General features: G+C 50.1%; 1 protein-coding gene across 1 annotated transcript; it reads right to left on the reverse strand.

Annotated features, from left to right (window-relative positions):
• Positions 1–1,047: 1,047 nt before the first annotated feature.
• LOC142904385 (cysteine-rich secretory protein LCCL domain-containing 1-like) lies at positions 1,048–15,313 on the reverse strand. The gene is made up of 14 exons (XM_076050462.1): positions 14,967–15,313; positions 8,771–8,889; positions 7,888–8,020; positions 7,660–7,775; positions 7,027–7,127; positions 6,739–6,936; positions 5,936–5,996; positions 5,791–5,857; positions 5,496–5,626; positions 5,362–5,405; positions 5,185–5,257; positions 5,020–5,095; positions 4,802–4,935; positions 1,048–2,034 (listed from the first exon to the last, which is right to left on the reverse strand). Exons 1-14 carry the CDS (start codon positions 15,231–15,233, stop codon positions 1,983–1,985), a joined length of 1,572 nt encoding a protein of 523 aa, XP_075906577.1. The 5' UTR covers positions 15,234–15,313; the 3' UTR covers positions 1,048–1,982.
• Between the last annotated feature and the right edge of the window lie 8,208 nt (positions 15,314–23,521).

The following is a 23,521-nucleotide window of genomic DNA, read 5'->3' on the forward strand; positions in this document are numbered from 1 at the left end:
ATTTTGGGTCCAGCCTGCAAATCCGACCACTCCAGTGTCTCCCTGAAGTACTTAGATCGCTGTCGTCCCGCCTCAACGCGCTTATCCGCCGGGTTAGCGCAAATGAATCAGTGGCGACCGGGTCTGAGAGCAGATTGCTAGCATTAATGTGTGTGTGTGGGGGGGGGGGATATTATGAGCCATATCAGATGGACCATTCAAGGACCATTGGACCATGTTGTTGTTTTTTTTCCATTTTTAGATTGTCCGCATTTAATATTCCCCTCAGGTCATTGCAGATCTCTCTGCAACTCTGCAGAGTGTACCCAATGCCGTCCTTGCATTTATCTTCGTCTGCCTCAGAGGTGAACGGGAGTAAACGAGCTCCTGGCTTGGCGTCGTGTTACGCGGCCCCTGCGAGAGACGGGGGCCGCACGAGGAGCGCCGCCCTGTCGCCGCAGCCGCCTCCGCCTCCGCCACCGCCACCGCCGCCGTGGCTTTGCATCAGGAAAGCCAAACACTGACAGAAGTTTGAGGGAGGTGTTTCAAACCAAATTTTTTTTTACGTGAAAATTGCCAGTTGGCGGTGGCTGCCCGTAAGTGGCGCTTTAAATATCATCCGAATTAACGGGACCGCAGCCGCTTGAAAGGTCCCACGGTATTCCTGTTTTTAGGATTTAGCTTTGTGTTTTTTTCCCTCAGTCAGCGTAACTCCAGTGGACCAGCCTTACGCGATTAGCTGTGTAGAGCTCCATAAAACAGCATGTTTAGCCCTGTGTTTACAGCACCCTACAAAAAATGCTTTAGCTTCCAACTAAAGCTGATGCTTTGTTGTATCTTCAGCACATTTGGAAGGTGAGACAGTGACTAAAGAAGGTAAAACAAACCAACACCTGTGCTTGGGTGTCGTCCTTGACCACAAAGTGCCTTCAGTCAGGTGCGGGTACCTTTTGTGAAATCAGCCCTTTGATTTCCAACCAAACAGTTTTGTTTTTTTAACAAATAAAAGTTCCAGATTGTGAAACCTCTTTCATGTCAGGACTACCTTAACTGACGCAGAAGTGGTTGTAATATTTTTTTATTGCAGAATGAACTTTTCCTCGCAGTTTGAGGTAGGAAAAAATTGCAACGCACAGGCAGAAATCATGAACTCAGTATGAATTAGTTTGAAGCGCTGCGTTAATTAACATCTCACAAAAAAGCCAGTACCATATGAGCTGTTATTTACTCCACATACTGTGAAAAAAGTAGAACATATTATTACTTAACCCTTTAAATTGTGCTGCCGGTGTTGAAGCTGCGTAAGTGGAAAAAAAGTGACCTGACCCGCAGGGAGTTTTAACTTAAACAAATTGAAAAAAAATAATAATTGAATTAAAGCAAAACGCATTGCATCTACCAATTACAGTAACAACATTAAAAAAAAAAATAAAAAAAAACATATAGCAGCATCCTTTATGACTCTTACCGATACAAAGCATAATCATATAAAAATAAAAAGCTTAGCAATTTACTCCCCAACCCGCCCTCGTTACAAAAATCCAACCGCCGCAGAGCACCAGAAAAATGTGCCATATTTTAAATAATAAAAATGATATTCAGTCATAAGTGCCACGTAGATGATATATAACCTATCTTCTAAACATTAAAATAAAGGCAAGACAAAGGCACTATTAACATTTTTAGCACAATCTATACAAAATTATTTACAGTTTACAACATTTCAAGCCACAGACGGCAAAATATTTTATTTCATTATTATTATTATTATTATTTTTTTTTTTTAAAAAAGACCCATGTAAATGAGTGCTCGTTCTGTACGTGCCAAGTTTTTCCTCGCTGGATTTTTCCGCTGCCGTGGAGACGACCTCTGACCCCTCAAGTGCGGCAAAGGCAGGGCAACGTTTTCAGTCTTTGAGCTTGACAACGGGGGGGCTTGATTGCTGCCTTTCCAACGGGCCCAGCGCGCACTCCGTCTAGCCGGGCCGCCCTGTGGGTGCGTCTCAAATCACAGCGAACACCCGGAACGCCTTCCCTCCAGGAGGGTTGTGGAGGCTGCGGGGGGGGAGAAGAAAACAGGAGTCAGTCCAGGGTGGCAGACACGGGACGTGTTCCGGCTCGGCCCTGGGTGACATGTGCACACAAACAAAGACGACGCCGGCCGGCGTTCTCGCGACATGATGGTGTCAGCGCCCCGTCTGACACCCGACGACAGCCGGGGCGTGCTGAGAAAACAGATAAACTGCCTTTTTTTTCTTTTTTTCCTCCTTCTTTTTACGTAAACACTGAGCAGTGCTGATCCAACAGAGGCGGCCGTGTTGTGAAGCCGAGCGGACGGATGAGTGATGGGCAGATACTGGGAGACCTCGGACACCTCGGCAGAGTGACAGAGACAAATGAGGAGAGGAGGAGGAAGAGGCAAGGCCGTAGAAAGTGTGTATGTCTGTGTGTGTTTGTGTGTGTGTGTGTGCGTGTCGGCAGCTATTTTACAGCTGACAACACAATCTAAAAGGTCCTATGTGCTGAGAGTGTGGCCGAGCATCGCAGCAGCGAGGACCAGTCTTTTCGCTTCTTCCTCGTCTCAAACGCACGTTTCTTGGAATCAGAATCAGCTGCGTGGGCTCTCGGGTTGCTGCCCATTCTGTGGGCCACCCCGAAGGTGTCTTGAAGGTCCACCGTGGGGCGACTGTAGCTCAGGAGGTCGAGCAGGTTGTCCGATGACCAATAGGTTGGCGGTTCAAATCCCGCTCCATCCCAGTCTGTCGTTGTGTCCTTGGAGACACTGAACCCAAATTTCTCCCAACGGGGCTGTCAGCGCCTTGCGTGGCCGCAGCAACCTATTGGTGTACCGTGAAGGCGCTGGAAAGCGCTATATAAGTGCAGTCCATTTACCATTTTGCCATCAAAGCACAACAAGCTCTCGCAGGAGGCTTCAAACAGAGGGCTAAAACACGCTAAACGGACGCTGCCGACGGATGTGAAATGTAAACCAGGCCAGGTTTCGAAGCAGTATGTGGGTCACGGCAGCTTTAAACGATGCAAACCTGGACCGCCGGCGTGAAGTGGTACCGCGTCGATTCCAGCCGCACGCTGCCGCTTTCTAAGCATCGAGAAAATCTTTATCCTGGCCAATCGCAATCCCTCCTCTTTGTTGTAACGCCGGACCGCTACTTCCACTCAGGCAACAGGGGGATCGTTATGTACAATGGGGGTGAGGGGAGGTGTGGGATGCTTTACTCGTAAATTCACTCCCATCCCGGCAGTGCGTTTTTTTTCTTAACACGACTCAACATCCGAGGGCGACAGAGTTCAAGTCGTGCTCGTCACCTCTCCCTGCGGCTCATTTAAGCTTGTGTATAGATCAGGGAGGGGGTGGGGGTGGTGTTTTCCTGCCTGGAGTAAGCTTCTTAACATTCCAAAAGCAACCGTGCAAACCGATGATGTCTCTCGGTTCCCTAAGAAGTGTTAGCAGGAGGCGCCAAACACTCCCACTCCCTCTAACCTGTTTCCGCCGCCCCCCCGCGGGTTAGAAATGACACAGTGGCGGCGCTGAGTGGCATATTTCATCAAAGCAAAAAGGCGAGAGAGAGAGAGAGAGGGAGAGAGAGAGAGCAAAAAAACGACTACGTCACAGAGTCTATTTTGAGCCGTCGTGTCACTCATGTAAAAGTAAAACACACATCGGTCTTGAAAAGTGGACTGAAAAGAAGTCTTGGTATTTTATCCCCTCGGAGGAGAATCAGTTATTTTCAGTCAAGACGCCTGATGCTGCAACGCCTCAACACCTTCACTTCTCACACTTAGGCTGTGAGATGTGACACCGCCGTCCCTGCGAGAATGGATGGGAACGGCACGGCCAGTCATTGCACGGCGAGGCTGCTGAGGACGGTAAAACCAGCCCGCGAAAAGCCGAGCTGAGAAATCTGCAGCCTGCAGGGGGGACACAGCGTGGCAGCGAAGGTCGACGGGACGTCTCCCTCAGCCGACTGCCAATAGGGATCAGTCGACGAGACGCACTCACACGTGCAAGGCGGATTTTTTGAAAAGGCTACAGCCCTTAAAAAAAAAAAAACCCAGATGATTAAAAGGCTTTTGGCGATGTGCCAGCGGGTCGTTCTGAAGTGGAAACTCTGGCCACCGTTGAGGGTAGAACCAAGAGACTCGGCGCTAAAAGTGACAAAAGATTGTGAGCAAAACAGTTTAGTGTTGTTGTTGCTCTCATTGTTGTTCATGGAATCATGCACCCAGTTAAGCAGCATGTTAAGCCTGCTGAGGAGTAATTTAATTCATTAGCAGGCTGACATGTCGGCTGCGTTCACACTGCAGGCGAATCTGATTCCAATCAGATTCCTTCTCAGATCCGATTCTTAGGGCTGACTGTCCACACTGGGTTTTTTTTTCAAAGTGTCCAAATGGGAACTGGTTCTGTTCGGACTGAGCCACGTTATTGAATCGGTTTGCGACTGTTCAGACTACAAAAGAGCCATCCGCTTTCAATCTGGATGGGCTAAAAATCGGATTTCGCGCTGGCAGTCTGAACAAGGCCCGTGCATACACCAGAACCTTTATATATCACATACATCAAGCTCTTTAAGGCTAAAGGCTGTGTTTTTGCAAATTATGGAATTTTGGAAGATGTTGCAGGTGTCTAGTCTTTGTGCCAGAAGGCGAGCCAGGTGCATTCTGGGAAGCATTGCACCAATTCTCAAACTATCCAACACATTTGTCACCCTGTGATTTTCGCCGCAAAGCCTGAAATTCAAACAACAATGCAAAGAGACTGAAAGACGGGTCGCAGTGTTGGGCTCTGGCGACGCCTCACCTCTCTGAGGAGATGCCGTTTTGGTGCGAAGCCACGTAGTTTTTCCGCTTGTCCACCGGCATCACGTCGATGTAACCTCCCGCGTCGTTCCTAATCACCCCGGTGTGGACGGCTGCCCGGCAGATACTTGACCTCTGCAGCGGGGGGGTGGGGGGAGCAATGTTGCTTTGAGTCCAGTCACAAACAATAACAGACTGCGCCCGTGGAACGTGACTTACATCGGAGTATATTCTCGTGCCGATGACTCGGGAGATGCGGGGATTTTCTTCTAAGCAGTTTCTTGGGCAGTACACCCTAAAAAAAAAAGGGAAAAAGGGAAACGGTTGGGGGGTTGAGGGTCAGGCGACGGTGACGCGGCAGGTTGGAAACAGACCCTGTGGTACCTGGGACAGTGTCTGGCCGGCCTCTGGTAGGGACACAGCTGCACCACCGTGGTTTCGCACGTGACGGCTTTGACTGCAAGAAGCAAGCGAGCGTGTCAGGCGGCGCCCGGCGGGCCACAAATGGAGAATCTTCAAATAACGTCTGCAATTCGAGCGTCACGCCGCTTCCACACCGACCTGCTACTCTGGAGACGGTGAAGGCGTTGGCGCTCTGGTACTTCCTGTTGAGCGGAAACGCGCGTTAACCACGAGCGAGAGGCACAACGGGTGCACAGTTGCATTTTTCTCGCGCGACGGCGCCGCAGCCTCACCCCACGGACTGGACGCCGTTCTTGTTGGACTTGATGAAGAAGTCCTTCCTGCCCTGCCTCGTCACGTCCATCCAGCCGCCGTCGTTGTCGATGACGCCGGCGTGCAGTCCCGCCCTGCACACGCTGGATTGCTGCGGGTGGAAAAACAGGAGCGTTGCGCAAATTAGAATGAATTTGCAGGCAGAGTTGGAAAGGATTATTTGCACTTGGGTACGAAAAAGCTTTTTCGGTCGTTTGCGACCAACTCATGACAGCCCTTCAAAAGCCACGACTTCACCTGGAGCTGCAAACTCACCATTTCATAGTACACCGTCCCGACGACTCTCGCTGGAGAATCCAGGCAGCCGGCCGGACACTCGTATCTGCAGAGGAATCAAAGAAAACTCCAATACGAGTGGGCGTAAACTCAATTTTCTTTTTAACTACACTCTGAGCTGTACCTGTTACACGTTGTTCCTTTGCACTGATCCCGCAGCTTTGTGTCGCAGGTGACGAGCTGAGCTGAAAAGCAAGGACAAGGATGCCTTTCAAAAAGCCTGGCGCAAGGAGCCGACGAGCGCGAGCTTCCTCCTCCGAACATGGGCGACTTGTATTATCATCGTTATGACTCTTTTTATTTTATTATTTTTTTTTTTTTACAACTTTTGTTTCGCAGCCGAGTGAAAGCCCACCGAGCGAAGCTTTGGGAACCTTGGCGGGGAAGAAATGCACACCGCTGGAAATATTCGGAGGAAGCGTCTCGGCTTACGAGCACAGACCCCCTCGAGCTGCCGGGAGGAAGCCATTTAGAAACCGCAGCAAGACCCCCCCCCCATCCCCCTAAAAGCCCACTGAGCCAACCAGCCGAGGGAAAACACTCTGGGAACGGCGCTAGCACAGACCTCAACCCCACCTCCCCCCCTGCCCGGCGGAGTGACTCGCGATATTAAGTTCACTTAAGAAGCTGCCAAGGTTAATCAGGGAGATGACAGATAAAGGTTACAGAACAGGGGCGCAGTTTGTGATAAATTGCAAGACAAATATATCTGGTCAAGGCCGATTTTTCTTCCCCCACTCCACCTTTGCCATCCATTTTCCATGATTCAGCACGAGCGGAGGAACGTTACAAGAAACAAGTCAAGAAAACAAAGAGACCCCCCCCCCCCGATCCCTTATTTCTTCTGTTCCAACCCTGAAAAAAAAAAGTCCTCGGCCATTTTCAGGCGAAACCAGATCCAGAATCAACAGCGAAGTGGCAGCTTACACATCTGCTGCGTGTTGACCACTTCGTTCTTCTGCAGGTCCTCTGTCGCCGTGGGGGGCTTGGTGGGGGCCGGGTTCGGGGGACTGTCGGGCTCTGGTTTTGGGGCCCGGGACCAGGGCTTCTGCGGACTGCGAGGGGCCTCCGGCTCGATGAAGTTGTTTTCTTCCGTTTCCTCTTGCCGAGGGTTGGAGCTGTCGTCTTCGGGTAAAATCAGACAAAAACAGCCTCAGTAGGCAAAAAAAATGCCACGTGTCCCCCCCCCCCTTCCACTTTGGTTGCACAGTGTACCTTTGTAGCAGAGGTTGTCCTTGCAGCCTCCTCCGTAGCTGGGAGGACAGGCAGAGCACGGCGTGCCGTGTTTGTAGGGCGAGTGGCCCCACCAGTTTCCCCTGAGCGAGCAAGTCGGGAAACAGGAAACAGGAGGAATTGGCAAAACTGCAAGTTTTAATGAGCGCTTTTCAACCGGTGCCGAGGCCGTAAAGTCAAGCCCGGCCTTCAAATCAATACACATCTGCTTATCAAAGAGCTAATCAAATCAGCTGACGCCTGGGCTAATTCCACCCCGCGCCCCCCACCGAAGCTTCTCGTGCAACCTTTGGCAAAATGTCACACAGGTCAGAATATTTAAGCCGCTTTAGCTGGGCCCCGCCCACTTCCTGCTGTAGAAGGTCCCATATAAGTTTTCTGAACATAGCATGTTTCTTTCTGTCCTAGTTTTTCTTTTTCAAATTGTTCAAAACGGGAGTAGGGAGTTTTTCACAAATATTTGAAAATCATCATCATTACTCATCAGTCCGCAATTGATCGATATTTGCAGGTTTAAACCATATTTGTTTGATCAAAGTGAAAATTCAACACAGGCAGCGAAGGTCTCTGTCAAACCAACAGGTGTGTGCCAATATTAAGGCCATGCTGACTTACTTTGGGGAGTAGTTGCAGACAAGATAGACGGCTTTGGCCCAAATCTGCCCCCACACGTTCATATTGTAACACAAATTGACGGCGCAGCCAATCCGACTGCTGGTGGCCCAAACCAGCTGCGGAAAAAAGGTTGAGAAGAAGAAGAACAACAAATGATGAGGAGTTTTGAAAATAAAGGCTTGGAGACTAAAATATCGCAGTGAAGCAGCCCAATCCGGGCCTGCTTACCTGAGTGTAATGGGTACAAACTGGGCCGGAGCATCTGAACGGGCAGTAGGGGTTGCACTCCTGAGGGTAGGGGAAGGTGTAGTCCTTCACCTCGTCGTACCAGGCCTGCACGTGGAACGTGGGCGGCCGATACCTGGAGACGTGAGTGAGAATGACTGCGTCGTTCGGCGGTGGACGCGATCGGCCGCACGACGAGCGTGTAAAACATTGTTAGCGCGCATAAACGTCGAGCCGTCGGGGCCGACGGTGGCGTAAAACGCATCTGCTGCCGCTCGGCCGCCCGTGCCAAACGCAATAACGGAGGGCTGACACTGATTTGGCGTCAGGTGCGGCTCGTAAAATCCGATTGGATTAGAGCGGACATCTTGACTGCAGATTTAATCAGAGGCGGCGACGGGAGCCGCCGCTGTGAGAGGCGCTAATGTTTTCGGACGCGTCCGTGAGCGGACGGGGCCAACGGATGAACAAGCACACGTGCGGCTTGCAGCAGCTTCTGGCGCTCGTAATGAGATGCGAATGGTTATGTAAATATAAATGAATATTATATCGACCAGAATCTGAGAGAAGATATTGATCTTCCTTGGCAAAGCAAATAGCAAAACAAATTCAAAATAAAGATCAGTTATGTCAGACGGTGCTCAGAAATGAAAGCTGACATGTTTAATATGTTCCTCTGGTTGTATTGCTAAAGCTACCCGAAAACATTATTTAATTCACTTAACACTAGTGATAGTCCATCTATCTATCTAGCTATGTGTCTATCTATCCATCCACGGACCCACCAGACTTCCACAATGACGACCCTTCAACTGGACGCACGTGGTTTGGTCTCTAGCCTAGCGCGCATTTTCAGCGACGGGAGAAACCGCGCGGCGCTGCTCACCTTCCCCAGTGCGCCCCCAGGTTCTGTCCGATCTGCGGCAGCAAGCCGGCGGGGCCGTGCTCCCACAGGCAGGTCTCCGCCCACTCCTCGGCCGTGCGCTCCAACTCGGTGTCCCACACCTGCACAGGAAATGAGAGGGACAAGAAAACGACGTGGAGTCCTTTGTCTGAACGCGAGCTGTACAGTTCCCAGCATGGCAACGGTCACATGGCACCATGGACGTGATTGCAGTCATTAAGTTTAACAGTGAGCGTGGGTGAAAAAAAAGAAATGCATTGATGTCGAAAGAGAGGAACGACATGGATGCCTCACTGTGTTGAAGATATTCCTGACTTTCTTTCCACGGCTCAGCTGACTTTTCCCAGATCCCTTTTCCCGGACCATTGGGTGTTATTCAAAGGAGATGTTTTTCCTTAAGTAATACCTTCCATATGTCTCCGGTGAGATGCCTGGATTGCAGGCTTTTGTTTCTCTATGCCTCTCTCCGGATTGCCCTCTCAGTTAAGCTTGGCTCCGGTTTGATACTAAAGGATCATATTCCCATTCTGGGGTTTTCTGGGAATGCAAAGAGTGTCCTTCCTCTCTGCTGACCTACTTCTACCAGGGAGGGGGATAGAGAGGGGGAAAAAAAACTATGTTAGAATAACACCAGCTGTAATTCGCGCTGAAGGACACTGTAACGTTCCCCTAATTGGACACCTTCGTTTTCACCTTGAGGGCAGCGTGCTTCGCGACGAGGAGGTCATTCGGCTGACGTGTGCGTGCGCGCGAACGTGTGTTTTCGGGGGGGGGGGGGGTTTTGAGCGCGTGCGCTACAGTACGCGGGCTGAGGTGTCGGACGTTTTGCACATTTTGCACTCGGGGCCCTGGGAGCTTCAGCTCGCTCTCGTTGTAATCTCATCCAGCACCAGACACGCAAATAACTCCCAGCCCACCCCAACCCCATCTCAACGTCAGCCACTTTTCAAGCCCACCAGAAACAGCCGCTGCTCTCCGCGCTGCTCCTGACTCACTGCAACACCTGCCTAACAACAGGATGTCTGGCAGCAGCGCCGCAAATTGACTTTCCTAGCGCCGAGCAGCCGCTTCAGCTCTTTCTGGGAATCCCGCTGGGCTGCTGAGACGACGTATTTGTTTAAACCAACACCGACGTTGGCAGACTCGGCGTGTGATTGCGCGCTGTGCATCCAGTCGAGGTTTCAACACGCCGCCTTGTTTTACACGGCTTACATAACCCGGCCTCGCAGGAGGAGTAATTGGTCGGGATTGAAGTTGGGAAAGACGGAGCGTCGGGATGACGCGGGCTGACGCCTCAGTCGTCGCCTGTGGTCTCGGACAACAAGACTGGAATAGTCCAGAAAGTAGTGGATTGACATCTGGAAATAAATGTTGGCAAACTGTGTGAATATTCCGGTGGTGTCTCCATATTGTTTTTCGTCTGTCTGTCTGTCAAAAAGGGAACCAATAATTTTGCACATGTCAGAAAAGTTTGATCCTTGGGTCCGAGCTCCTATTTTTAACGGGGTGTTTTCGCATCTTCCTCCTCAATGTTTCCGTGGGTTTTCTCCAGGTACTCTTCCTGACACAGTCATGACAAAGACAGGCATATTGTCGACAGGTGTCAGTGAGGCTGTGGATGGCTATTGTTCACTCGGTGGCCCCGTGATTCTTAAAACGTACTTTTAATCTGTTTTTCAGTGAAATTGTTGTCGTGGTAGATCTGACAGCTTGGGAGAGATATTGATGCCCAAATATTGGATGTTATGAACTTGTAGTGGTGCTCCAGAGGTTTCTTTGAATTTGCAGTTGAGAGGTAAAATTGTGGATTTATTGAATAGTCCAAAATATCAGAAACAGTTACCTGTAAGGGTAATAACTTCAGAGAGTGAGGAATGTGTGTTCTGAAGAAATAGTAATACGTCATCAGCATAGAGGCTTATTTTTTTAGCTTTTAATCATGTTTTACAATCATTTCGTTTCTCCTTAAAGTCTCTCGACAAGTGACCTTCTTCCTTTTCTAAAAGAAAAACCAAACTGCTTTTTTAGCGGGCCGACACATGCTGGTTTCTTCTGATGACTGCAAAACCATCCGACCACAGCACTTCAAAACCACAGCGCACATTCTGCGCCTGGACCAGGTCAACAAGGTTTTCTTTTCCTTTTTTTTTTTTCTTTGGCTTTCTATGAAAAGCTGCGGGTCGGGCACCGTTTGGCCGTGGCCACAACTACAGCTTTCAATCCATCACGATAAAAACTCCGGCCGTGTTGCTTCAGCGGGACCTGGTTGGTTATGGCTTCCTTCCCAAAGTCGTGATTTGTACAATAATAAACCCGGGCCGCTAACCTTTCAGTTTGGTAAGTCCGAGCCCCCGTCGTGAATCTTGCACAGACAGCAGACCCACAGAGAGAGAGAGAGAGAGAGAGAAAGAGAGAGAGAGCGAGAGAGAGAGCAGCGACTGCTCGCATTCTTTCAGCTGTTGAATCTGGTGCAGAGTGCAGCTCGACATGTCAAGCCCGTGTTGTTTGCACAGTTCTCCCAGCAGGAGAGGCCTCATAACCGAGCCCACCACTCACACACCCGTCCGGGCCACACTTCTGCTTGGGGCCCATAAAGAAAAACACCTTGCCTGCTAAAGTCTTTCAGTGCTGCCCTCACGGCATTGTGTATTTCCCTTAACACTTCATTTGCGGCCGTTGCCCCCCCGCCACCACCCGTACCCCCAAATTCTCTCTCTCTCTCTCTCTCTCTCTCTCTCTCTCTCGGTCATTTAGTTGCATTCCAGAGGGTACTTCCTGTGCACGCTTGGGTTTCCTGTACATAATCAATGGTGTATGTTGGGAATAATGTTAAAAACAAAAAGAGGGAAGGAGAAAAGAGAAAAATGAGACCAGGAGAATTGGGGATAAGCAAGGATGAATAGAATGAAACAATGAACTCCAAGGCGATAGGGAAAATTAGCTGGGTAAAATAAGCTCAGGTCGCCGCAAGTGGTCATCAATTTAAAAAGAATGCAGTGCATGACCTTCAGGAACAGCAGGCCTGCCCTGTGGGTTATATGTGTTCTGGACCGCCGGCACTAACAGCAACTAACCATAATTTTCCACAGAGCACAATTTCGCAATGCATTCCAGTGCGCATGGAATTCAGGCTGGCCATTGTCTGAATTCTGTCAACCAGCAAACGCCATTATCTGACATTATCGGGCCATAACGCACACAGCGCATTCAAATCCTCGCGGCTCGTAAGAAGCCTGACTGGGGGAAAGTCGGCGGCAGCAGATGAGGGGCAGCGTGAGGGAACCTGCTTATTAAGTTTCACAGTAAGTTAATGAAGCAGTTTAGTCTATTTTGGACACACAAGTCAACTGACTTTGACCTTGCATGGCTGCAGCAAGGTCGCAAAGTTGGGACTCTGACAATCTTGCTCGGTCAAACGAGCCAAACTCTGCGTTTTCACACTGAAAAACGGGAAACAACTCCGATACGAGAAACCAAAATGTTCACCTTGTTTGCCTCCCTTTCAACAAGTGTTTTCTACGAGCTCTTTATCAGATCGGCAACCCGACTGACTCAGGAGATGCCGCGCTAGCTGACACCGACTTGCCTTCCTTTTTGTCCTGAAATGCTCGGCCAACGCCCGCAGGGGAAAGGTAAAGCAGAAACCTTGTTAACGCCGAGCAATGTTTATCTCGTCCCACCGGCGTCCGATAATGGTTTTGTAAGCCGACAGAATTAATGTTGTCAGTTTTCTCACAACGTTGACGCCGTGTAATTGATGCCTCCACGTACTGTCGGCATTAGCATAATTTATCACCTTGGGGGTAGATTAATTCACAAAAATGTATTAGTCTGGATCTTAATTACTGTCTGACGGGGCGGACGCGTAATCCAGCGATGAATTAAAGCGGCCGGAGCTCGCGGCGTCGCACAAGCCCGAAAGTTGTTTTCCCTCCGTCGTGAACATCGGCAGAAGCTTCGCCCTGCCCCCCCCCTGTGAGTTCAGCCTTTGCAGCACCAACCAAGTTAAACATCAAGGCAGACGCTTTCTCTCCCCTCATTCCATGCGATGATCTCTCCAAGCAGCTTCAAACACTGACACTTCCCTGTTTATACCAGAGGGTCAACGACGGAGGGAGAGCCGGGATTGCCGCTGCCTCAGGTGCACTGAAAGTTCTGGGATCGTTAGAGTGTGAACACTTATTCCTGGATTTTTTTTTTTCGATTTTTTTTTTTATGGTGTGTGTGTGTTGTGGGAGGGTGTTGGGTAATGACAGAATGGGAACAGAGCCACGGGGATAAAAAGAGAGAGGAAAGCAGGGGGGGAGAGGGCACGGTGAGGGGGAAAGGTATGGCGAGGGAGGGCAGGGAGGGATTTGAATCGATGGGATCTGGGAGCGCCGGCGATGACGGCCGCGGAGGGTCAACGGGCGACGCGTGGGCCGAGGATTAACGTTAGCGTGTGTGGCAAGAGCAGGGGAGCGCGATGACGCTGTGAGGTTTCCGAGAGTCGACAGAAAAATACGGAGCCCCGCCTTCCCAAAGTAAAGCGCATGCTGGCGAAATCGGTCATGTGACCTGAAAAGGTTGCAGCCTGACAGATATTGACGGGTTGAACGACCTCGGATCAGACAAGACAGGATGATGTCTTCTCTAAATCTGATTACCCACACATTTTTTAAAAAAAAATTTTTTATAAAATAATCTCTCTGTGTCTCTTATTCGGCCACTGTAGCTGTGCTTCCGTTACAGTTTCTCGCAAAATAAAAGTGATATTTCTAAAATTACAAAGTGCAATTGCAATTTTCAGGTGTTTCAGGCTCCATTGAACGGTGTGAAGCGCATAAATCGTAAATCTCATCCCGCGAGATATACGAGAATTACATTTGTTTTACGTTTGTCTGCTGTCAAGAATGGTTGTTATATTTTTCTCTTTGATCGATACGTCTGAAAAACCACCTCATGAGAGCGTCAAAACCTTTTAGCGATATTTTAGAGGTTTTCCGAAATGTAGGTGTTTCCACTACCAGTTTCTTATTGCGATATTTAGGTTCCGCGCATTTCTGGGGCTCACGGAAACGCAGCCAATGACGGTAAACAGAAACTGTGACTGTCTTTTTCTCTGCTGTCTTTGACCCTCCGCTGCCTCACGTCTTCTTGTTGCACTCCCCTCCATATTTCACCCCTGGGTGCCCCCTGGGAGCTTAAAAAAAAAAAGAAAAAAAAAAAAGGCCAACTGTAACAGGAGACAGTGCAGAAGAACTGAGAGCTGCTGGCTCAGCGTTTCTCCGGTGCACCTCAGCCAGAAGGCTGCCAGCGAGAGTGCTGCTTTTCACACAAGTTTGAGTGCGCCTGCACAAACACACACACACACACACACACACACACACACGCACACACACTGAGGGGTCCTGCAGTCCAACCTCTCAATTATACAATTACACAGTGCCCAAATTGCCCCCAGCAGGAACTGTTTATTTGCCTTTGCAGGAGAATAATACGGCCTTTGTTGTTCTACGGCTCTTTAAGTGGAGATGAAAGGACGATGAAACATTACTGCTCCCGCCGCCACGCCGGATCGATCCCTGGCCTCCAGAGTGCTGCGCTTTTTCGCTTTTGCAAATGCTGTGACGCATCTTCTCGGCCGAGCGATTGTGTGTGTGCGCGTGGGAGTGCGTGTTGTGGTCGGGGGGGGGGGGACCCAGGTTTGCGGACAGCTGGTAAAACAAGCCCCGGCGGTGCCATGTTCTGATTTTAATTGCACTGTGAAAAGTGATCCACGCGCCCAGGCACGCACGCACGCACGCACGCACGCACACACGCGCACGTGACGGGCCGAAGCATAAAATCAAACAAATCTCCGGGCGCAGGTGAAGAAAAGCGCCGCGGTGCAGTGTGTGCACTGGCGAGACGGTGGAATTCTTCCCCGCGCTGGCAAAACAATCGAGAGTCACACGGCCGCACAGGCTCGCGGGCGCGTTTGTGCGTTTTGGTGGTCCCCTAAACTCTGAAGGCGCTTACTTTGTAGGGGAAAAAAAAAAAAGGCTGCTTGTGCGCCAGCCAAGTTGGACGGAGGCCAGCCGCTGCGGTGACTGGGTCAGCGCGCTAAGCCGGAGGGGGTCTGCGAGGAGTTCAGGACGGGGTCGGAGAATTTTTAAAGCGGGCGTTTAAAATGCCAACGTCAGCTCCGTCCACTCACCATGTACTCCATGTTGGAGGCCGGGGGGTAGACCTGGCCCCGCAGCTTGTTGTGAAGGTCCAGGATGAGCTGAGCGTCGCTGTCGGCGATGGCCCTCCTCCCCCTGTGCTTGGCCTGCCACCAGCCGCCCTCCTCGTCCAGGTACTTGTCCAGGATCTGGCCCCAGCCGGTGGAGTTGGGCAGCATCGCCGTGGAGGCGGCCGTGTGGAGGAGCAGCAGCAGGGTGGCGCCCGTCGGCCAGCTCGGCGACGGCGATGCCAGTCTCATCCTCGGCGAAGAACGGAGTTGGAGTTGGTGGTGGCGGCGGTGGAAACGATGAGAGGAGGGAGCTGGCGGCGGGCGGGGGGAGGAGAGGAGAAGGGGGGGGGGAAACCCTCCTCTTGTCGTCTTTTTATGGCTCGAGCTGGCAGAGAAACTGAGAGCAAAAACAAAAATCACCGCGAGGGATTTCAGTCGGTGTTTGGCGTCAGATTTGCTCGACAACTTGGGTCAATATTGAACTTGGGGGAGAGGAGGACAGCTTGCAGACACTTGCAGCAGGTTCACAGGGGGTGAAGCGCTGGCAGAGTGCGCAGGGCTGCTCAGGGTGGGCAGAAGAAACCCTGACTTGAGTTGAGCGAGCAGGAAGAATTTCAGATGTTTTTTTTTTTTTTTTCTCCCCCGCAGCTCATTTGCCAAAACAAAACAAAACAAAAAAATCTTAGTCACATGCTGCATTTTAAATCAGATTACACAGAGCAGCTAAAATAAATGTATGGAGAGACACATACACTATGCATCATTTAACTAGTCCAAAACCACACGTGTGCTTTCAGTTGCATGAATTTGTATGAAAGCTGGAAGAAGCCCATTAAATGTTTGTTGTTGTTTGTTTTTGGTTTTTTTTGTTGTTTTTTTTGTTTTTTTTAATGCAAACGGATGGAAACTGAAACAGAAACGTAAATGCGACTTAATGGAGACTTTCATTTACCTCGAATGAAATGGAATGCTGCCCGCTCCTTCGGCTGCTTGACAGGGATCCGGCTGTTAAGAGGTTGGGGGTGGGGAGAGAAAGAATCCGCCTTCAAAGTGCCATGAGACCCGAAGTGGAGCTGCAGCTCGGTGGCCGAACCGGGTCTGTTGAAGGAAAAGCGGATCGGAGCGAGCCGGTCTTGCCTCTCCGCTCTGTTCTTACGGCCGAAGCATCACTTTATTCACTTTTTATCCCCGACTTGGCTGCGCGCGGAGAGTGCCGCCCCTGGCCACGCCCCCCCTCCCCCCTCTCCAAAAAGGTTGGACCACTTGTCCGAGCGACTCCGAGAGAGCGTGTGCGCGTTTCTCGGGCGACTTTTTGCGGAGCGCGAGCGCGCAGACCGTGCGCAAAACGAGATTTTTACGCACGTCGTCCGCAGCTCTGTTCCACTTGTTGGTTGCAGGGTTTTAAAGGTCCCATATCGCGCACGGTTTGTGTGTGTTGCATCCCGGGGTTGGAGTGAAGCAGCGCTGCGAAATGAATTCTCCCCCAGAAAATGTTGTGATCACTACAAACGAAATATTTAGCCCTCTGTTTACTGTTTACAAGCGTTCACGTGTTTGGAAGGGGATGAGAAAATGTGCCTTTGTGACGTCACACAGGGCTAGTTTCCAGAGCATGTTTTAGCAGCCGCTTTCTGTGCCGTTGGATGTGATTCTTTCTTTTTTTTACGGCCGCTCCGTTACCTGTTCACTTGGCTTTCGGTCATTCATGCCAGGCCTCTCTTGCAGATCCTGCCCTGGAAAGCACCCCACCCCACCCCACCCCTCACCTCCACCCTCTAACTGTTCACAGGTGACTCTTTGGGGGGATTAAAAAACAAACCAGCCCTCTGTTAACTCCGGGGAGAGAAAAAAAAGGTGCAGACTCGCCGTCACAGTTTCCCCCGTCGGAGAAACAGGCACGTTTTGTCTTTTGTCATCTGGCCATTCTTACTGGGAGCCGCGGCACATGTGGAAACAGTAGCCTAATCATCACTGGCTCCTCTGTGTGTTTACAGACTCGACTTTCCACCGGGGGAGACACAATCTTCTCGCTGCCGCCGCGGCCGCGGCCCGCCGACAAACATAACGAGCCCGACGCTGGCGGGGACACCATCAGGTCAGACAGAGAATCTTTCTTCTTTCTCTCTGCCCCTCCGCCGTAATCCCTCAATCTCGGGAGGTTCTCCCCGCCCTTTCTTTTATGTGAACCCGTGGGGAAATTCGCGGGATGGAATTGTAAGCCGCGGCCGTCTCGGTTGTTCTCCAGTTCTGTCTGGGCGTAAGCAGGGCGGAGGAGGACAAAACCACCGCCGGGGCCAAAATGTTCGTAGTGGACTCCCAGATCACTTTTGTGTAAAAGTGCAAAGAAATCACCAAGATGATTTCAGCTACTATCATGTATAAGATATATATAGTTGAAGACATCGTGCTTTTAGCTATACATTGGTCACCCAACATTGCAGCCTGAATGCAAAATGAATCTGAAGCCAGTTGCTTCCATACAGCTACTGTAGTTCACCCCGATGGATAATTTAACCTTTTCTCTTCACCTCTAAGTGCAAAAACTCCACTCAGTATGGTGTCAAAGTGTGTCATATAAATGAGTATCAGGTTTATCGTTCCAATGCGTACCTATACACATCCTATACACATCAATACCACTTAGTAGCTTAAATACCCTCAAGTTGTTGTACCCGTGGTCGCCCCCTTCTGGTAACCCAGCTTGAGGCCTGTGCAAACGTAAACCACAGGAGTAGGCGGAGAAGAATGTGACACTGACATGCTGGCCCGCGTTACTAATGCATCAAACGATGAGTTTCTCGTTTGTCAAACTGTAAACTCTAAAAGGGACACGAGTGGCCGTCAAATAGCGGAGCAGCATCTTTGCAAATAAAAAAAGTGACACGTCTCGAAAAACTTTTACGGCGGTGTCGCGGCCGAGCTCAGGTGCACACTCGGCATTTACCGAACAGTAAAAAGCTCTACACAAAACTCTTTTCTGGCGGCGGCTCCTCCGCCGACTTCAGGAGCTGCGCGAGAGAGAGAGAGAGAGGGAGAGAGAGAGAGAGAGAGAGAGAGAGAGAGAGAGAGAAAAAAGAAGTGACACAAGAAGCTCTCACACCGGGGGGACCCACCGCGTTCTGAGCTTCCATAAACCCAGGGTTTTACTGTCTGCTCCCTGGGTCAGTAGCAGGGGCCGCAGCTCCAGCAGCAGGCCCCTCCCTCTTGTGGTCGGACACCTCCCCCGCACTCCCCCCCCTCCCTGCACCGCAGCTGAAATAGCAAGCTCCTCTCTCGGCAGCCGCAAAAAAAAAAAAAAGCTCCCAGGAGGGAAGCGCCGCCGAAAAACACGCAATCGACCCGGCCGGCCGTAGAATTAATGCTGCCCTGCATTTAGAAGTTTGTGTGTGCATGTGGTTGTGTGTGTGTGTGTGTGTGTGTGTGTGTGTGTGTGTGTGTGTGTGTGTGTGTGTGTGTCATATACAGAGTGCACACGTCTGTCTTCGCCTGACAGATTTAAGGCAGCCGAGGAGTGACAGGCGGCCCTCTGTGCGCGCGCGCTCATAGAACATAAATACACGTCGATACATAAAACATGCAATCATTTAAAACACTCAAGCCTCCGCAGTCTCGGAATAGGAAATGCCTCGCATTGGGTTGAGCTGCAAAATAAAAAAAAATAAAAAAATAAAAAAAGAACACGGACGGCGGCGGTGAAAACGGAGCGACCGCTGCGTCATTCAGGGTTTTTTCTTCCTTCTTCTTCTTCTTCTTCTTCTTCTTCTTCTTGATTTACGGCGCAATAACTCTGAGCGTGCCATCTGTGAGAGACGAGACGCTGGCGGATTAATGTCCACCGCCGTGGCAAGCCAGTAAATATACTGTATTTGCGCCGGTGGCGGAGTGATATAAATGATTCCATGCTTTGGGCTCGCGTGTGAGCAGCTCAATCATCCCCCTTCTCTTTCTTTTCTCTTTTTCTTTACTGCTGCTGCTGCTGCATGGTTATACGGCCCTCTCTACAGGCCCCGCGTTATTTACATCCATTGATCTCTGAGCAGATATTTTCTTCGGGTGAATAATCTCTGGGGGAAAAGCCGCGTGCGTGGATCTCCAAGGTGACGGGGGGGAATTAGCCCTGTGTTTGGTTGCCTCGTGCAAAGAAAACCCCGCACAAACCAAGCAGAGGTGAGGCAAGGTTTAGGTGGAAACATTTCGCATTACGTGGGGCCTTTAATTTTGAATTTCTTTTTCTTATGCTTTCCTCTCTTTCTTTCATGTACTTACACAGACACACACACACATACACCACCCGGCCGCCATCCTCCCATCCAGACAGTCGCTGCCCAGCCAGCGGGCCCAGATGTTCTGTCCGCTTGCCCCCCCCCCCCCAACTCCCCACCCTTTCATTCGTATTGTAGCCTTGCAAGAAATCCCTGTGAACCCAGGCAGAATGCGTGAGCCGTGCCAGCCAAGTAGCCTCTGGTCACAATAAAAGAGAGAGAGAGAGAGAGAGAGTGAGAGACAAAGAGTGGAAGAGAGAGAGAGGGAGAGAGAGAGAAAAAAAAAAACCCTGCAAAAACAGTGGAGGGACACTTTTTGTTGGCCTGTGTTATCTGGCACGTCACTCTATGGTTGGGCCCCTCCTCCTCCTCCTTCTTTCCCCCAGGGTCGAGCGGAGGTCAGTCAGGGTAAACAGCATCAAGGTTGTCTGGCAGACGCGCTGCATCGTTGTGTGACGGTATCAGCAGAGCTCAGCAGAAAGCGGCCTCGGATACCCGCCTCGCTGCAGCTGCGCTTCTTTCTTTCTCCATTTTTTATTTTGCACGTCTTCCTCCACCCCCTAGTGGCAGTGGCGCGCCGGTGCAGTCGTAACAAAACTGCCCACATTTCAAAAGTTTTGACAACACATTTTTTATTCGGACATACTGATGATCGACATCAATGTGATTTCACTCTGAATGTTCACCATGAAAGTGCATTTAGTGGACTATATGCATTTTCAGCATTGCTTTTTATTATTGAGTGTATTTTAGGCAACCTGTCACTCCGTTTAAAAAAAATCTTTTTTCATCCCAACCTTACGCTTCGCCCCCCAGTGGCTGTAGGAATATCAACACCGTTGCTATCGAATAATATTTTTCCTATTTTGTTGTTGCAGTGAAATGGAAAACAACGACAATTCAAAACGTGACAGACGTGTCAAACCCAAAACTTTTAAAATAGGTAAATGAGATGCGTGCGTCAGTAAACCACCAGGTGTCAGTGTTCAACTTCAGAAAAAAGCAGCTTTTCTCAGGGGGATCTGGGAGAGAAAGGAGACGACAAGTTCATGCTGACAGCCCCGCCCACCGGCACAAAAAAGTTTTTCCTTTTCGTGTGTTGCAACACCTAATGCGCAAATCATCCAACTACGGTTGTGATGCAGACTTTGTTTTTGCACAAAATTGTCTTTTTAAGTCAGCTACTAAACCCACAGGAGCAAATTTCATACAAAAAAACCCCACATCACTGTCTTGTGTAGCCTATTCCAAACCTCTTAAATCAGTAATATCTCGCTCATGACATAATTTGTGTCCTTAATTTTATATTATAGACACAAGAGTTTCCTTTTACAATTCAGTTATTAACAGCAATTAACTTTTGCTCTCATAAACACACAACAATACGAAATATCCAGTTCTAATAAATCACGAGCTCACACAAGGGCCAAATGGGGTCAACGTAGCACAAGCGGTCCAAAGGGGAGGAAAAAAAAAAGCCTCCGTGAGCACGAAGCCCATCTGATTATGAAGCACTTTCCCAGCGCTGTGTTTCACAGTGGACATTGATTTTGGCGCGGGACTTGAGGCTGCAGGATGTCGTTGGTCTGAAATCCCTGCTAGGCCCTGCGAGGAAGCGAACGTGGGCCGCTCCAAAACAAAGACCACAACGGGGATACGAAGAGAGAGAGAGGGGTGGGGGAACGGAGGACACGGGCCTGTTTTACGGCGGAGATGCTCGAGGTCGGTTCCAATCGGTGGGCGTGTCGGCGAGACGGCTCATGATTACCGCTTTCGCCCCCACACGAGGGCGGATCGAGACTAAACACTTTTTATGACATAACGGCAGCCCGCGACGTTTGTCACCGAACGGAACAACTGAGCAGAAATGCCAGATATGCCCAATTTAGACTTGACGACAGCGTGCGAGGGGAGCGTCGGAAAAGTCACCAGACGAGAAAAGTGACCATAACGTAAACCGTTCCGCTCAAAGTGAAATTTTGTCCCGCTGTTTTTTTCCTCTTCTTCTTCTTCGTCTTCGTCTTCGTCTTCTCCGCTGCTCGAAACATCAGCGCGACGGCCGTCGCAGCCGCGTGAAGAATGGAACGGACGTTGATTCGAGCGTGAAATCCTGGACGGGGCGGGAGGTTTCCTCCGCTCGTGAAAAATTAAAAAAAAAAAAAAAAAGTGCGGGGGGGGGGGGACAACTTGAGACTCGCGACGCTTTCGCTTCTTTCGTTCTCCTCGTTTGAAGCGACGGCGTCCGACTCGGAGGAGCGGGAGTGCAAAAGCGTGACCCGCGGTTCACTCCCCTGGCCCGCGAGATTTATGGGAGCAAAAGGGTTTTTAGCATGTACGCGTCAGCGTTTGAGGAGATCCCTTTAACCCGCTTGGAGAGGCTGACATCAGACTCCGGGGGTGGGGGGGCTGCGTGTGTCCAAACAGCCCAGCCTGACCTTCGGACGAGTCCGCAATGCAAATCGGTTGATTTCGCGAGCGTCCACCGAGGCCGAGGCTCAGTTGAATGTGGGATTATTTGTCTTTTTGACTCACATGTTCTGCATTGTTGTCAGACAACTCTAGGTGTAGGTTGTTGACCTGGCAAAAAGCCCGCTAGCCAATGGCTAGCCACAAGAATGCAGCATGCCAATGGCTAGCAGGGACCAAAGGAATAAACTGAAAACTGTTGTCAATAAAGAGAATCATTTCTTCTTCCTGCTCTTTTTCTTTGGTCTCCCTACGGGACTTTTCCACAGTAACGTGAAGCAGCTGCTTCTCACTTCCGTACCTCCAGCTGGGCGACTGTCGGGGAAGCTGATTGCCCGGGAAATCCGCTGAAATTTGAAATGTGAATTTCTAAACTCTCTTGGACGCGAGCAAGATCAATGGGCTCCAATTTATAGCTGAAATATGAGCGACCCAGCTGCTCAAAGGTTTTTCTTTCCTTCCAAACTGCCTCTTACAAGTATACTTTATCTTCCCCAGTACCATTTTTTTTTTAATATATATAAAAAAATGATTATTATTATGATTAGCAGAAACATCCCTCACTGATTTTGAATCCCTGCTCCATCCTCAGTCGTGACTCTGGGGACAGTCAAGGCGTGGGCCAGGCAACAGGCTGCATTTCCGATTGCTGAGCTCCAAGGGAACCAAAATAAATAGCTTAACAGGAACCAAAGAAAAGTCCCCTTTGGGGTGCACGGAACTGGAAGTTTTCAACCAGCCAGAGGTTGAAGCAAGGCATGGCAGAGGGGTTGTGGAGTGCAAAGCAGAGGCTCCATCGCTGCCTCGACTTGTTTTCCCGGCTCGCTCCGTTTCTCACGCGTCTTCCCGCTTTATTAGACTTGGAGGAGCACTTGCACATTTTGGAAGGGGACTCCCGAGCTCGGCGCTGAAAAAAATAATTTATCAGCCCGGCGAGGGTCTCCGTATCCCCTCCAAACAAACACCGTCGCCCTCGGGGGAGATGAAGCCGCTTCAGCGAAAACAGCTTACCTGACAGGTCAGTAATTTAGCGGCCGTTATTAGGAAGGGCACCGCACCCGCCGGTCGGGGGGGTGGGAGATGCCTCGGCGCGGCCTCGCCGGGAGTTCCCACTGATAGCGGAGACACCGGTTGGAAGTGATTTATTATTGCAGCAACCGGAGACTAAATTGTTTACCTCTCGCTGTCTTCTCTCTTTCCTCACAAGCTGACCCGTCGCAAATGATATAAATCACTGTGATTGCGAGGGGGAAACGTGCACGTTTGAATTCGCTTGTTTTTCGGAAATGGCCTTTGAGGTGAAAGGAATTCAGTGGAAATCCTAAAATTTGAGGAAAGACACGTCGAGTTGATTAAAGGGTCGGAAATGATTGTGTTGGAAGTTTTTAAACATGCTGTATTCAGCAGATTCCCCTTGGGAAACATGAGACTCCACACCATCGTGATGTCACAAAGGGCAGCCATACCTTGATTGACCAATTTGCATTCCCTCACCAAGACGGAAGCTCCAGCAATACATCGATTTTTGCAGGAAGCTACAAAAAGAGCGGGTTTTTTGGTTTTGTTTTTTTTTTGCAGGAGGCTGCAAACAGAGAGCTAAATAGGCTGAATTTGCTGTTTCTATCTCTGTTTTTGGAGATGTAACCGTGCAAGGCAGCTCCACGGGAGTAACTGATGAAAATTAAAGATCTTAAAATTGGTGGTAACTCCTGACCTGATGGTGCAGCTGCAGATGTTGTGGAAAACGAATGGCTCATATTTGCACCGCCGATTAAAAATGTGTGCTTCAAGAGTTGTTTCGCCTTTTTT

Source organism: Nelusetta ayraudi, unplaced genomic scaffold (assembly GCF_046127955.1).
Source record: "Nelusetta ayraudi isolate G7.1 ecotype Tasmania unplaced genomic scaffold, CSIRO-AGI_Nayr_v1 ptg000127l, whole genome shotgun sequence".
NCBI classification, from domain to species: domain Eukaryota; kingdom Metazoa; phylum Chordata; class Actinopteri; order Tetraodontiformes; family Monacanthidae; genus Nelusetta; species Nelusetta ayraudi.